Source organism: Peromyscus leucopus, chromosome 5, assembly GCF_004664715.2.
Source record: "Peromyscus leucopus breed LL Stock chromosome 5, UCI_PerLeu_2.1, whole genome shotgun sequence".
Lineage (NCBI taxonomy): Eukaryota > Metazoa > Chordata > Mammalia > Rodentia > Cricetidae > Peromyscus > Peromyscus leucopus.
The window spans coordinates 3,093,939-3,109,129 of NC_051067.1; the positions used below are offsets into that span (position 1 = coordinate 3,093,939).

General features: G+C 46.0%; 1 protein-coding gene across 1 annotated transcript in view; it reads right to left on the reverse strand.

The window, feature by feature from the left end:
* Dapk1 (death associated protein kinase 1) overlaps positions 1-15,191 on the reverse strand; it is a 159,802-nt gene that overhangs the window by 36,172 nt on the left and 108,439 nt on the right. The window contains exons 4-14 of the mRNA XM_028893677.2: positions 10,393-10,531; positions 9,143-9,272; positions 8,928-8,976; positions 8,817-8,843; positions 7,854-8,006; positions 7,440-7,485; positions 5,781-5,870; positions 4,550-4,642; positions 2,148-2,267; positions 1,672-1,770; positions 624-722 (exon numbers count right to left, since the gene is read on the reverse strand). Of these exons, the coding sequence (XP_028749510.1) occupies positions 624-722; positions 1,672-1,770; positions 2,148-2,267; positions 4,550-4,642; positions 5,781-5,870; positions 7,440-7,485; positions 7,854-8,006; positions 8,817-8,843; positions 8,928-8,976; positions 9,143-9,272; positions 10,393-10,531 (1,045 nt within the window). The remainder of the gene's footprint in view (positions 1-623; positions 723-1,671; positions 1,771-2,147; positions 2,268-4,549; positions 4,643-5,780; positions 5,871-7,439; positions 7,486-7,853; positions 8,007-8,816; positions 8,844-8,927; positions 8,977-9,142; positions 9,273-10,392; positions 10,532-15,191) is intronic.

Genomic DNA, 15,191 nt, shown 5'->3' on the forward strand with positions numbered 1-15,191 from the left:
CCTTTCATTGCTTTATCTGTGCTCAGAAACTTATTCCTTACATTCTCTGAGATTTTAAAGAACACTACAATTTGCTCAAAATAAATTTCTGTGAATAACAAATACAACTTCCGATGCTTTGCTTGTATCTGCACCTGCCAGTGTCAGAGTAAGTGAACCACAGAAAACATGGTTTATTGTCAAGTGTCAGGAAAACTGCAGGGATGAACTTATGTGCTGCTGTCCAGATCTCAATCACCCCTTGAAGACTGTGTGTGAAAAGCTTGGAGCTTTGGGGGGGGGGGGGCGCTAACAAAGTTAGGTTACAGTAAAGTAGACACTGAGGGTGCCTCTGTCCCCCTCCTTCCTGGCCGCCCTGAGGAGACCAGCTTTGCTCCACCACATAACGCTAAATACTTTGCTTCCCCACAAGCCCAACAACAGTTAGAAACATCTAAGGTAGAAACTCTAATTTAAATACCGGAGCAAGCCACAGCCAAAAAAAAAATCCAAAACTTTCAACTTTAAATCCCCTACTGGAGGACTTGGTCCTCAACCTTTATCTTTGGCTTCTGGTGCATCAGCCAGACCAACATTTAATTCACCCCGATTCCTCTTGTTCGTCCTAAGATACATGGCCTTACCTTGTCTTTAACATCCAAAGGGCATTTGTTCTCATTGAGAAATTTCAAAGTATCCACATGGCCATGCCGAGAGGCCCAGTAGATGGCATTGGATCCTCCCTGCAGGGAATGTAGAGTCACAGCTAGAACTCCTAGACCATGCACCCTTTAGAATCACAGGGCTTCCCTTCTTATGGGGTAACAAACCCCAGGGGAGCCTCCTCCCAGAGGAACAAAACCCCATTTGACTTCAAGGCTTTGATAATTATACCATGGTTGTGTACCACATGAGCAACAAGGGAAGCTTAGTGAAGAGTGGAAAGAGGTTTTCTGTATTATCTTTGCAACTTTTCTTATAAATATATAAGTATTTCAGTGTAAAACCAAAACATTCTTTCTCTTTTTTGAAGCGTTCATATCAACCTCTAGCTAGAATTTCTAACAATCCCCTCAGTATCTTCATGGGTATTTAAGAAACTTCTATAAAATGATATAGCTTGCACAGAACCAGCATATCCTCCAATCCACTCTAAATCACCTCTGACCTACTCATAACACTTGATACAGCTGGAATACCATGGGAACAATTGTTATGCTTCATCATCTAGAGAATAATGAGAAGAAATACACTCCAGATTCCCCCTGCCCCAACACTCAGTCTACGTTTAATTGCATCAGGGATGGAGCTCATGGATTCTCAGAGACTGTCACTCAATGACATCTGCATTTACAATGCTGTTTACACCAGGACATGTGTCCATATCCAGAATCGTGATAAGCATGCAAGGTAATGAACTTCTGATTAGATTAACTACACAATGTATGACTTGTAACACCATTGAGTAAATGTGATCTGCAAGGCATAAGGCAGGAGAAAGGAGCAGAGCCCACGGGGGAAATGTGCACACCTTTCCCCAGAGCATGTCAGCCTGCACAAGGCTCTTTATGCAGCTCACTTTTATAGGAAATCACAAGAGTAGACACAATCTCCCACTTACTGCTCCTGTGATTAGGAAGACATTGGGGAATACATTAAATGAATTCGTTTTTAATGACACAGAATTATGACCTTATCCTGGACATCGATCCTTGAGCCTCGTTTTATGAGTAACTGTAACATCTGGATATTGCCACAGCCGGCAGCAATCAGTAACGGAGGTGTCCCATGCTGGAAGAGAGGAGGAAACTATTCTGTTTCTCAGGTTTGGTAGGAAAGGGAAAGCCCACACCATCATGGATAGCCTTGCCCTGCTGTCTCCATACCCTTCCACAGATCTGGGGACAGGAAGGAAAGACACCCTGAGAAGGGCAAGAAGCACCTCCTCTTTCAGATTTACACTCAATGGTGGTGCTACTATTTGTAAAAGAAAAAGAGCTGCAAGGGTGCAGGTGCAACTGGGGTGTGAATGAAGGCCCTCAATGCAAAAAGTCCTTATTTGCAACTCAAATCACTCTAGACAGAAAGGATTTCCCCCACAGAATGGACTTCTGGGTGCACAGTCTGTGGTGCAACCCTCTGGCCCCCCTGGCAGAGGAGAGTCAGACCTTGTTAGGCTGGTTAACATCATAGCTGGACAATGAGCCCAGCAGGTGCTGCAGGCCTGGGACGTTGTCATCATTGATGGCATGGATGATGGCTTTCATCACAAAGGAGTCTTCCTCGTCCTGAGAGAGACATGAGGATGGGAAGAGTTGCACAGTGGCCAGGACGCCACACAGTGGATGAACCCTAGCTTGCTTGCCACAGAACCATTCTGAGGAAAGAATGCCACTTAATCCCCAATCCAGTCACAAAGGGAGCTGGGAGGTAAACTGCTGCCAACTATTACCACTTTCTATTAACTGAGCCTGATGGCACCTGCACTGTAACTGAGAACAAACTGTGTTTAAGGTTCAGATTTTGAACAAGATGCTGACTAATGACCCTCTGTTTATCTTAGGAATCTAAAAACATGGTTACCAAAAAGCATTGTGGAGAGGTTCCTTTGTGACATGACCTCCACTGCTGGATGAGGAAAGAGAAAAACCACAGAACCAAGGAAATCCATGATTTATTTAAAGAAGACAGTCTCATTTGCTAAATTTTCCAATTACAGAATTATCTTTTTGCTCTTTCTTTCTTTCCTTCCTTCCTTCTTGTCATTTGAATGTTTTCTTTCTCTAGGTCTAAAATAGTAAGGTAAAATCCTCTGAATAGCCAATAAAAGTGTGTGTGTGAGTGTGTTCACGTGTGTGTGTGCATACATGTGTATGTGTGTGAGTGTGTTCACATGCATGCATATAGCCTACAGCCCCCCACAGTCAACAGAAGATAGTATACAGCACCCCACAGTTAGCAGAAGACAGCCTACAGCCCCCACAGTCAACAGAAGACAGCCTACAGCCCCCCAAAGTCAACAGAAGACAGCCTACAGCCCCCCCAAAGTCAACAGAAGACAGCCTACAGCCCCCCACAGTCAGCAGAAGATAGCCTACAGCTCCCCAAAGTCAACAGAAGACAGCCTACAGCCCCCCAAAGTCAACAGAAGACAGCCTACAGCCCCCACAGTAAGCAGAAGACAGCCTACAGCCCCCCAGTCAGCAGAAGACAGCCTACAGCCCCCCACAGTCAACAGAAGACAGCCTAAAGCCCCCCAAAGTCAACAGAAGACAGCCTACAGCCCCCACAGTCAGCAGACGACAGGATACAACCCCCACAGTTAGCAGAAGACAACCTATAGCCCCCAAAGTCAACAGAAGACAGCCTACAGCCCCCACAGTCAGCAGAAGACAAAGCAAGTGGAGACCTCCACTTTTAGAGCTCCTACCCTAGCTTTCACTGTACACAGGGCTGTGAAGAATGCTGACTCATGAACTTCAGTCATCCCCACAGTCAGACCCACACTGCCATTTTTCCATGGCTCCACTAACACTTCCACATCTTCCAAAGTAGTCTTCCTTCCCAGCCTTTGTAACTTCCTCTCTCTGGCTTTCCTTCATTCATGTGTGTGTGTGTGTGTGTGTGTGTGTGTGTGTGTGTATACATACATATATATATATTTTTTTCTCCTTTTACTCCATAGTTGTAGACTAGAGCTGAAGCACTAGTGCAGAGTAGCATCAGGAGAAAAGAAGAGCTAGTGTCTGCTGCCATGTGATCATTGCCCTAGGAGTCCCTAGCTCTACCCAGGAAACACCAACTATTGGGTTACAGGCCAGGGTAGTTCCCACAGAACCACTGTGTCTGCCTTTCCTGGAGTCCCCTTCACCTTCAGTGAACAAAGCCCCATTGTGTGACTGGCTGGATAAAGTCTCTCTGAAGTGAGAGGTGTCTAGCTGTATCTGAAGAGCTCATCAGTGATTAGGTTTCAGTGTGGACGTGGGGAAAATTGTGGTGCCATTCTCAAGGGCTTTGGACAGTCAGGACAATGTCAATAAACCAAGTGTATATGGCCTTGGGTCTACCATGAGACAGTCACTGTGCTTTCCTTGGTGTTGGTGGGGGAAGGAAGTAAGGGTTGTCTGTCCTTTTGTGTTACTGTGACTCTGTATTCTCCTATTGGTGGTGATCAGAGCTCTTATGTTTACTCATAAGAATTAATGTAAGCTCTTTCTTCTTCCACTGGTTACCCTTTCTTTCCTACATTTGTGTGTGTGTGTGTGTGTATGTGTGTGTGTGTGTGTGTGTGTGTGTGTGTGTGTGTGTGTGTGTGGTGTGTGGTGTGTCTGTGTGTGTTCAAGTGTTCAACGGGAGGAATAGTGTTGGAAATAGTAAGGATGGCAGCTAAGACAAATCACAATCAAGGAGGAAAGCAGGACAGGGTACAGGGTGAGCCCACCTCAAGAATAAGTGCGAACCTGGTATTTCCATGATGTGGGATTTTCTGGACTGATGAGCAAACAGAACAATGTAAACAATCTAAACACAGTGCTGAGAGAAGCTGGCCAAGGCAAACAGAATTGCTTACCAGGGTATCATCGCTTCTGGCAACGCTCATGTTACTTCTGGACAAAAATGACCTGGATAATCTTTGGCACAGTGATATCAAGCGAACAGATTGCTAAAAATAAAATAAACATAAAAAGTCAAGGGGTGGAGGAAAGAGAACTTAAAAAGAAAACATTGAGAGCATGTTCACTGCTAGCAGGACTCTGGGGGTGGACACTCCATGGCAGGTTGGACTATTTGCTTAGGGAAGTATTCTAAAGGTCATGAGCCCAGAAAGTAAGACAGAGAGACTCTTGTACATTCACTATGGCCTGCAGAAGTGGTTGCCTCATACCCCATCTCTCTCTCTATGCCTTGTTTTCTTCACCCCAACAAAACCCTTGCAGGGTCTTCCTGGGTCCAGCATGGGATGCAACGGCCTTGCCTGAGCTCTCTGGGCCCAAGTCAGCTAAAGGAATACATGTGGCTATTAACATGCACAGGTGGGTGACAGATACATTAGTCAGCAGTGTAAGTTCCTCCATATCCTCAAAGGCTGAAGCCACAGGGAAAAGAAGAGACAGGAGGGAAGGAAAGAAGAGGAAGGGGGAAGAAAAGAGGAAGAAGGGGGAGAGAGACTAAGACATAAGCTCTAAGCCTTGTTGAGAGTCCAGCCTTAGCTTAGTGGGTGTAAAACTGAGGTACGCCACTGGACCAGCTGGGGAGAGAGGGCAGGGGCTTGCTCCTCCCAGGTTTGACCTAATCTGGAGCACTGGAAGCCACGCCATCACTTTCTGATCCTTGAATTTTGACTGTTTCAAAGATGCCTGAACCAGCATCCCACCCATGAGGAGAAAGGGGGGTTTCTGATACAAGTTCCAGGCCATACTGCCAGGGTTCGTCCCCATCCCAGTGCCCCCTACAAGCCCGCAGAGGAAGGTGGGTTTCTGAACAAGTTCTAGGCATCGCTGCTCACCAGGAAGAACAGGCTTATTTAGAATGTGGTTTTTCACAGTTGGAAAAGTGTTCATTGTAACTTTATTGTATTGATTTAAAAATTTGCCTTGGGGATGATCTGAGAAGGAGCATGTAAAATTTCATTTCAAAGAACAAGTCAAATAGCACTTAAATATGGTTTGTGCTTGCCTTTGAAAGTAAGTAGCAACAGCACAGGAGATTACAGACTGGACTTTTGTTAAATGAATTCCCAGTAAGAGAAAACATGAACCCTGACCAGAGCAGACAGAAAACATAGAATCAGAGAGTCTTACTTTCCATTTTTTCCGAGCTGCAAACTTCTTGAATTTCTCCATGTTCACTGCTGAGGCTTTTCGACTAAGTGCCTGTTGTGTATCTTTAGGCTAAAATGAAAAGTCAAGAAAACACAGTGAAAGCTAATTACAGAAATGGCTCAAATGACAATGTTTTACAACCCCTTGTTACTCTACAAGGCTTACACACTCACAATCTTAAAATAGCATGAGGAGTAGAGAATAACATTCAAGACCCAGGAGCTAGGCTGGGATGTAGCTCAGCAGGTGGAGCTTTCCTAGCTTTCAATAAGCTCTGAATCTTTGATCCCCAGTACCACATAAACCAGGCAGGGAGGTCCATGCCTGCAGCCTCAGCTGTAGAAGGTGGAAGTAGAAGAGTCAGAAGTTCAAGGTCATCCTTGGCTATATCCAAGATTAAACCTGGCCTGGCATACTTGAGACCCTCTCAATGAAACAAAAGCATCTAGGAAGAACTAGACTAGGCCAGCTGACTCTTAATGACTAAGTATTTTGTATAATACATAGAAAGTGCATCTAATCAAAAGTGAGATTGTAACCAATTATTTATAATCTTCCAGAATGACAGTTTCAGAATGGCAAGATTCATGGGGAAGCCATTTTGTGACAGGTTGGAACCTTAGTCTTTCTTACTAAGTGATTTCAAGTTTGGAGGGACCTTAGAGGTATGCACAGTTGGCTCATCCTAACAGCATTCAGACAAGTTCACTGCATCTTGTTCAATGCGTACACTTAGGCACAGGCTCTACCCCAAGTGGAAGTGGGAGAGCCTTGGCCTTCTGTGATGCCCACTGATGAGGCCCATGGGTTTGTTTTCAACTATTAGATACCTTTATTATCTTAAACGTTCCCAATGCCTCTTTTTTCTAAAGGCTTACTGGCCAGATTGTGCAACTAGTAGGCAGAAGAGAAACTTTGCAGTAGTGGAGGATAGTGGAAAGAAGATAAGTCCTTGAAGGAACCTACTGGAACCATTGGCCCTTCATCTCGCCATCCTGCCTGGCTATTCTGCAGTCAGCAGCTCCGTCCTACCACATTCTCTCTGCTTTAAGGAACCATCGTGCTAGAGGCCCAAATGACAGTGCCCCATGACCACAGGCTGAAAACTCTAAAACTAACCCAAACCAGTCTTTCCTTCTTCAAAGGCCTTTTCCCAGGTGTCCTGCCACAGTGACAGAAAGCTATACATTCGTCAACCTCGGTTCCTTTAATTTCAGGCTGAAGCAAATTCAGTTTTGTTTCCCCAAGTGCCAATAGGGCAGCGATGTAAAAGTGTCATGTGTCAGGGTCAAGGCTCCAAAAAAGGGGCAGCTTCCCCTACAGCAGTGTGGAAGGAGAATATGGTGTCTACAGACCTTCAGATCTTTCAAAAGATTCTGAAATTTGAAACACCTATATGACAGAAAATAACTCAAGCTTTAAAATGCTGCTTGTACTATAACCCCATAGGTTACACTAAACATGCCTGTTCGACAGACGTGACTTCTTCCTGCTCTTAACAGCTCATTTTTCTCCCTCTGTAATCACTGGGACACACTGCAGTCTACCACTCTGCTTTAAAGCAGCCAGCTAACACTCCAGCATGACCCATAGGTGCTCACACCTATCACTACAACTCCAATGTAAGAAGCAACTCACCTTGATCCAGGGGTGCTGCAAACTATCCTGGATGGTCATCCTCTTCCTTTGGGGGAAAGAAGGAGAAAGAAAAACATTCACAGGACACTGAGACAGTACTAAAGTTATTCTCATGCTAGTTCAGCCTACCAAGCAGACACTCTGGAAAACACAGTTTGGGGCCCACACTTTAAAAAAAAAAAAACCTGAGTGCAACCCCACAGGTCAGCTCAGCTCCAGACTCTTTCCCTGTGGGCTAAGTGAGCAAGCAAGAAGACCCTGAATGCATTTTCTGAAGCACTTCCTTCTGGGGTGTTCTTCCTTCAGTAGGTGGAACAGTGAGGGTCTGACAAAAGGTAGCCACCCACAGAACAGGTGCTGGTCTCCAGCCTCAGCCACACAAGGCTCTGCCTTACAAGAAGAGGGAACACTCACTTTGGATCCTTGACCAGCAGTCTTCTGATGAAATCTTTGGCAAGGGCACTGGTATTACGGAAGAATTCCTCCTCAAATTCGTAGTTGACAGCAGATACGTTCGCTAATGTTTCTTGCTTAGTGTCTCCAAGAAATGGGGAGGCCCCACTTAGGCTGTTAAAAATAAAGTGGGGCATCAGCAGAATATTAACACCCCTCGTGTGCTGTCACTGCTTCTTCTGAGTCTCACGTGAGAAACACCAAACAGGACTAGAACCTGGTATGGAATTAGTCACCTCAGAATCACACTTCATGAACACTGAACAGTTATAAGCCAAAGTATGGACTTCATGCCAAGGAGTCATGCTAAAGGTTCATTTGGGGCTGGAGAGATGGCTCAGCTGTGAAAATGCCTGCTGCACAAGCATGAGAAACTGAATTAGAACCTCCAGAACCCACATAAAAAGCCACGCACAGTGGCATGTAGGTGACAGAGGAGTAGACCCCTGAAGCTCACTAGCTAGCCAACGTCACCAAATCAATGAGCTTAAGGTTCATAAAGAAACCCTATCTCAAAAAATAATAATAAAAGTGGAATGCAGAATAATCATTCATACTTGTGTACAAACACACCATGCACACACATATTAACAAGTACTTACATGACACCCAAACACATCATCACACATGGTCATTTGAACCAGTGTGTAGTTTAAAATAAAACTCTTCTTCCTATTTTCCCAGCAATGGACAGCTAGAATTTCTCACCATAATTATGTTACAATCTCTGGCAATTCATTTTGATTAAGGAACAACAAGCCCAATTAGCATAAAATAAACACATTTTTGAGGGTTCAGGATGAAGATGCTTAATGGGGAGCATGCACAAGCTGAAGGGGCCTACATGATCTATCTGGTTGGCAGACGACATTTGTGGTCTCAGAGACAAGTAAAGCATACATGAGCTGTAGACTTGATACTTACAGAATATAGGTTATTACCCCGATGCTCCTATACATAAAAATAAAAACAAAGCCATTAGGAGAACAGTCAAATAGATCAGAAAGATACCAACACCAAGGACATTCTCCTTACCACATGTCTGCCTCGAGACCAAGGGGCTCATAGTTGACGATCTCTGGTGCTAAGAGAAAATAAAGACTCATTAGCTTGGGAAGTCTGCAGACCAACAGAGTCTGTCTTCACATAACAAGTAGAAACATGGACAGGAAGTGATCCTAAAGCCAGGGAGACTCTGTCAGTGGAATGTAGATGAGACATAAGTGAGCCCGACAGCAAAGAAAATTTACCTACAAACTCTGGTGTCCCAAATATATTTTTGAATTCATTTCCAAAGTCAATTTTATGGGCCAAGCCAAAGTCGATGATCTTGATCCGAGGTTTGGGCACATTTCTATCCAGAAGCATTATGTTTTCCGGCTTAAAAAGAGAGAGAGAAGTAAAGGGGTGACAAAACAGTTCTTCTTCACTGCTTAAACAAAAACAAGAAGATGTAGATGAAAAGAGAGCCCTGGGAATAACACGTTTTGGGCTCAGGGTCTCCAGGAGGCAGGTCTGAGACCAAGAATTTGAGGCCAGAAAACCCTTGGTAAGGAAGGGGAGGCAGGAACCAGGAGGCAGGTCTAAGATGTCTGCTCTGCTAGGACAGGGTGACTAGAGCACCGCCCTTCTTGACTTGAGGAGAAAGGGCAGAAATCAGAGTCATTCCCATGGAAGCGGAGCCTGTACCTGCCATCTTCTACCCTCTGGTCCTGACCGCTGCCCAGACAGCTCCCAGGTCAGAAACAAGAAGTCAAGCAGATGGACACTGGCAGAAAGCCACCTTGCGGTGTGTGCTGGTGAACGCTGGGGGACACAGACATGGGCCTGGTGGCCCTGCCACAGTGAAAATCACGGGACACTTGCTCCCTCTGCAGTCTTGTTCCAGCTTCATGGCCTGCACCAGCCTGTGGTCACCTCCTGTCAACCTAGCAGCCACTCTCTGTTGTCCCAGTGTTGTCTTCCTTTCCCCCAAAGAGCGTGCCTCTGTACAAGCTAGACATGGAGCTCACACATTTTCAATCCCATACAGCCTTGCTTCCAGCCAGTCAAAGGCCCTATACCCAGCCAAGTTTGGAGTTGGTTTTGCTTGACAGTGAAGGGAAGCGTCAGACTCCAGGCTTGTATCAAGAGAAGAAACACTCAAGATACCTTCCACCAATGTCCAGCCACAGGAGGATGAAAGCTGTGCCACCTACCAGCCAACCAGCCAAAAACAGCCTAATGTCCAAGCTGAAGCACCTGGTTAGTAAGCTCCTTCGATTCCTTCCGGGGATTCCTGACTGTGACCACTGATATTAAGCCTCTACCCCACAAACAAACATTAGACTTCCCAGCCATGGGAAGAGATTGTAGGCTAGTGATTTACATGAACAACTCCATTTGTTAAGCCCACATGGGAGAAATGTCTTTACTCAGGTGCCTCAGTTTACCTTAGCCAACAAGCCACAAAGGTCACAGCTGGCCTAAGCTTCTATCTGGTTTCCACTCACAGTGTTACCTTCAGGTCAAAGTGGGCAATCTGAAGCGAGTGTAGGTAGTAGACACCACTGAGAATCTGCTTGAGAAATTCCGTCGCTTCCTCTTCAGTCAGGGATTCCTTCTCAGCCAAGAAGTCAAACAGCTCACCTCCTGCAACACTGAGAACAGAGAGCCAGGGTTAACGGAGATCCTCCTTCCACATCTTCCGTTCATCCTCCCATGGCTGACTGGCAACTGACAGGCATGATTTCAAGATGTGCTGAAACCACTATGGGTACTTTACGAATGTGCCACATTCACAAGTGAGGGGCAGGGCAAAGAGAGGTTGTAGGGAAATAAAAAGGAATAGGGGCATCTTTAAACTGTGTGTGTGCTCACCACATAGGTGCAGGCCCACGGGATGCCAGAGGGGACATCTTCCTCAGTCTCTTATTCACCTTATGTTTTAAGATGCAGCCTCTCTGAGCTCAGAGCTCCTCATTTTGGCTAGAGTGGCTGACCAGTGCCCCTGGGATCTGCCTGCCTCTACCCCACAGCATGGGGTTACAGAAGCCAGTGGCCATACACATGAGTGCCAGAGGTGTGAACTCGGGTCCTCACGCTCGCTCAGCGTTTACCCACTGAGCCATAACTCCAGCCTCCAGTGTTAATTTTCAACACTTCGATTACATTTCAAACTTGGAATTTTTAACTCTCTGTTCAGGGATGAGGAACTACACCCCTTGTATAGGACTCATGGAATAATTCATCCTAAGTTAGAGAGTAACCGGAAGATTCCTACCTGTATTTCAGCTGATTTTAAATTGATTTTAACATGGTATCATATGGATTTCCTTTGGTCTAGTATTTGTTTATAAGTGAATATGTTCATTTTTATAAATGCAATTTCAAAATCACACTTACTAATGACTTTAAGAAATATTTTAGTTGCTAAGAATGAATGTAGGCAAAACTGCAAGGTCCATGGCTGGTGGAGGATTTATTGAGTCTATACCCACTGCCAGACAAGAAATCCACTGCGGGCAGCAGGTAGAGCCCTGAGCTGTTGGTGACTCTTGAACACTGCCCTACCCCCAGCATGGTGCCAGGATCATGGTACAACTCAAAACTTCTCTATCCAGTGAAGGGAAGAACAAATTATTCCAAAACTCCACAGCGGTGATTAAGAGAAAACCACAGGGAGCGTTTAATAAGAGTTCTTGTAAGGCAATCTTTATCACATTTAACAATTCACAACATTATAATTAAATGTGATTATGCACATAACTGCTATATTCTGTATTGTTCAGCAAGACGGGACTCCATAAACATCATACCTAGTGAATCAACACCCATTCAGTATAAACAAGCTAGTGCTCCTGGGCTTTATCTTAAAGGAAAGCTCCTCACCCCACCTCCTCAGCCTCCAAGTCAGAAGCTGTCTGCTTACACAGCTCAGGCTCCACTGACCTGGGAACTAGAGACACCTTGGTAATGCAGACTGTGGGCTTTCCAACCTGCTGCACGATGGTTTCTACGAATTCAGGCCAGAAAACTGGGCACTTTTAACAAGCACTGAAAACACTGGGAACCACTTCTTCGGGGGTTTGTCTCATGCTCCTTTAGCAAGCCTCACTCAATCCCTAGAGGGCTGGTGACCCAGCCTGGGACTCCAGAAAACAGCAGGAGCCAACAGAGAGTGTGAACCTGCCTCTCCTCGCTACACCCCCCAGCTCAGCTCTGAGAGACTCGTTCAGGCTCTGCAATGCTCGACCACATGCCTCCACTTCTCCCCGTTCAAAATGTGATGCTCATTGTATTATTGGAATCAAAACAATGAGAGAAGGAATCTTTCAAGTACAGGGAGGAAGAAAGGACAGGAAAAACAAGAAACCGCAAGGGACCCTACACAAAGAGAGAGATGGGCCAGCCGGTCTGCTCCTCCAGCCTTTTCTGTGCTCTCTGGGTTGGAAATGGCTATTCCCCTCTCCATCCAGATAGAGAGCATCCACACTGCATGCACCCAGGTTCAGGGTGCCCAGGTTAGATTATTTTCCTAGAAATATACTTTAAGATTTATTTATTTTATTCTATGTGTATGAGTGTTTTGCCTGCATGTACTTATGTGCACCACATGCATGTCTGGTGTTCATGGAGGCCAGAAGAGGATATGGAATCTCCTGGAACTGGAAATACAGACACTGTGAGCGGCCATGTGGGTGCTGGAACTGAACCCTGACTCTGTGGAAAAACAGCCTATACTCCTAACCACTGAGCCATATCTCCAGCCCCCAGGTTTAGAATCTTAATTCCCTCTCAGCCAGACCTGCATCCTGAAGTTATCTCTTCTCTCTTCATTCTCCCAGCAGTCAGAAGCCACAAAACAATCCTTTGAGGGTTTGGGATTAAAGATGGATGAATGCTAAGTACTGCCCAAGTCTGGCACAACGCAGAGTCCTGAACAGTAAAGGAAGAAGGCTCTGCCCCCATAGCACAGGACACAGGATGCCTGGCAGGCTCTGACCAGAACGCTCTCTCCCCTCAGCTGTTCCTCGGCTGGCCCGTGCTGGGGCAGGAGTGCTGAGCTTCCCAGAGACAGGAGGGAGGAACAGAGGAGCAAACAGAGCAGGGCCTTTCCTGTGAGCATAGTGCTGCTCCCTCCTCTCTGTCTTTCTTCAGGGCTTCCCCCGTCCACCAGACACTGGCTGTGTTTCCTCACATACTCACACCTTCTCTGCCCCCAAGAAACACTGGCTGTGGTCTGGCTGCTCCTGTTGGTGTCTGTCTGTCTTACTGCACTGCCAGGGCTGGGTACAGCACATAGGCAGATAGGTTCTTCTAGTGACTCTACCAATCCTTCTTCCTGTCCCAGATTGTCATCCTTGTTGGCCTGGGCTTTGGACTCGGTCCTCTTCAGTGGCTGGCTCTTCCCAGCAGTCCCCTGTGAAGCTGCTCTTTCTCTTCAGATCCAAACCTCTCACCCCCAGGAGTTCCAGCCTTTATGAAGCAGGATGACAAACATGAGGTGATCCTAACTCAGACCCTGCAGGGTCACTCAGGCTCATAGAGACTCTGGTTCTTTTCCTATAAAATAAGGGGCCAATGACACTTTTTTAATGGAGTTGTTCCAAGATTCCCAAGCACATCTAGGCCCTCTGTGGTTAGCAAATACTGATGTGTTGCATGAATCCTAAATGGTCTTATTAATAAAAGGAAACCTGGAGCCAGGTACTGGGGTCATCGCTGGGAGATCAGAGAAGGACAAAGCACAGCTTCCTCACCTCGCCAATTTCTCAGCTGATCCTGTTTCCTAAGACTGGAAGCCTCTGTGTCCTCATCCAAATGGATCTCAGCTGAACTACTTCTTGAAAGCCTGAAAGCTTAACCAAGCTAGTTCCTGGTCATCACGTCTTATCTGCCTTTCTGCTTGCTGCCATCACTTCCTGGGATTAAAGGCGTGAGTCACCATGCCTAGCTGTTTCCAATGTGGCCTTGAACTCACAGAGATCCAGGCAGATCTTTGCCTCTGGAATACTAAGATTAAAGGCGTGTGTGCCACTATTTTCTGGCCTCTATATCTAGTGGCTGTTCTGTTCTCTGACCCCAGATAAATTTATTTTGGGTGCACAATGGGGAACACAATACCACCACACTGATGTCTTTCTTCCTGTTTGGCACCTAATTAAAACTCCTCCCTGATTTAACAATAGCTCTCTGGAATTAAGGTAGGACAAAAGCAGTTCCCATTGTGTTCTGTCCCCGTGTGGCCACTGCAAGCCACATGGTTAGGAACTGTGGGGTTGGAAAGGTACACACACAGCAAACCCCTGTCCCGTGGGTGCCTGGCTCTGGAATGATGCCAGCCACTGTTGTCTTCTTAAGATGGCTACACCGGATCTTACACCTTGCCCCTCTGCACCTGGATCCTGCCATCACACCTCAAGAGGTGTCATCTATGGCTCTACTTTTAGAGTGCAGGCAGGTCCTATGACTACTTTGGCTACAGGGACAACACAGAAGTGGTTATGTGCCGACTCTAGGGTGGTCCTCATAGGCAAGGGGGTTCATCCCACCTAAATTCCTTCTGTAAGACAACACATGTGATTATCCACAAATAGAAATGATATAAGAGAGACACGGAGAAAAACAAAAAACACTGGTGGTTTGAATAAAAATAGCCCCCATAAGCCAATAGAGAGTGGCACCATTAGCTGGTGTGACCTTGTTGGAGGAAGTGTGTCACTGGGAGGTGGGCTTTGAGGTTTCAGAAGCTCAAGCCAAGCCCAGTGTCACTCTCTCTTCCTGCTGTCTGTGGATCCAAATGTAGAACTCTCAACTCCGCTCCAGAATCTTGTCTGCCTACATGCCACCATGCTTCCCACCATGATGATAATGGACTAAACCTCTGAAACTGTAAGCCAGCCTCAATTAAATGTTTTCCTTTATAAGAGTTGCTGTGGTCATAGTATCTGTTCACAGCAATAGAAACCCTAAATAAGACAAACCTCCAAGAAGAACGTCTTGGAGCTGGATAATCCCACCCATTGGAAAGCATGGACATCAAAGACTGTCCACAAATACATTCCAGAACTCATGAGAAAACTGGAATAGCCATTTTAGGCCACTATAGCAGACGTCCATGGGCACCACCCATGTTCCTATCCCTGAAAGATACCTACTGTCCCAGTTCTGAGGGTGGCTCAGTGGGTATTCCTTTGACCTCTACCACCCCAAAGCTCTTCTCTGCTGAAGAGAGCCCCTAGACTCAAGGTCATGCTTCTTCCCAGGAAGCTACCTAGTCCAGCAGCTGATCAACCTGGGGCCATGTAGCAGAGACCA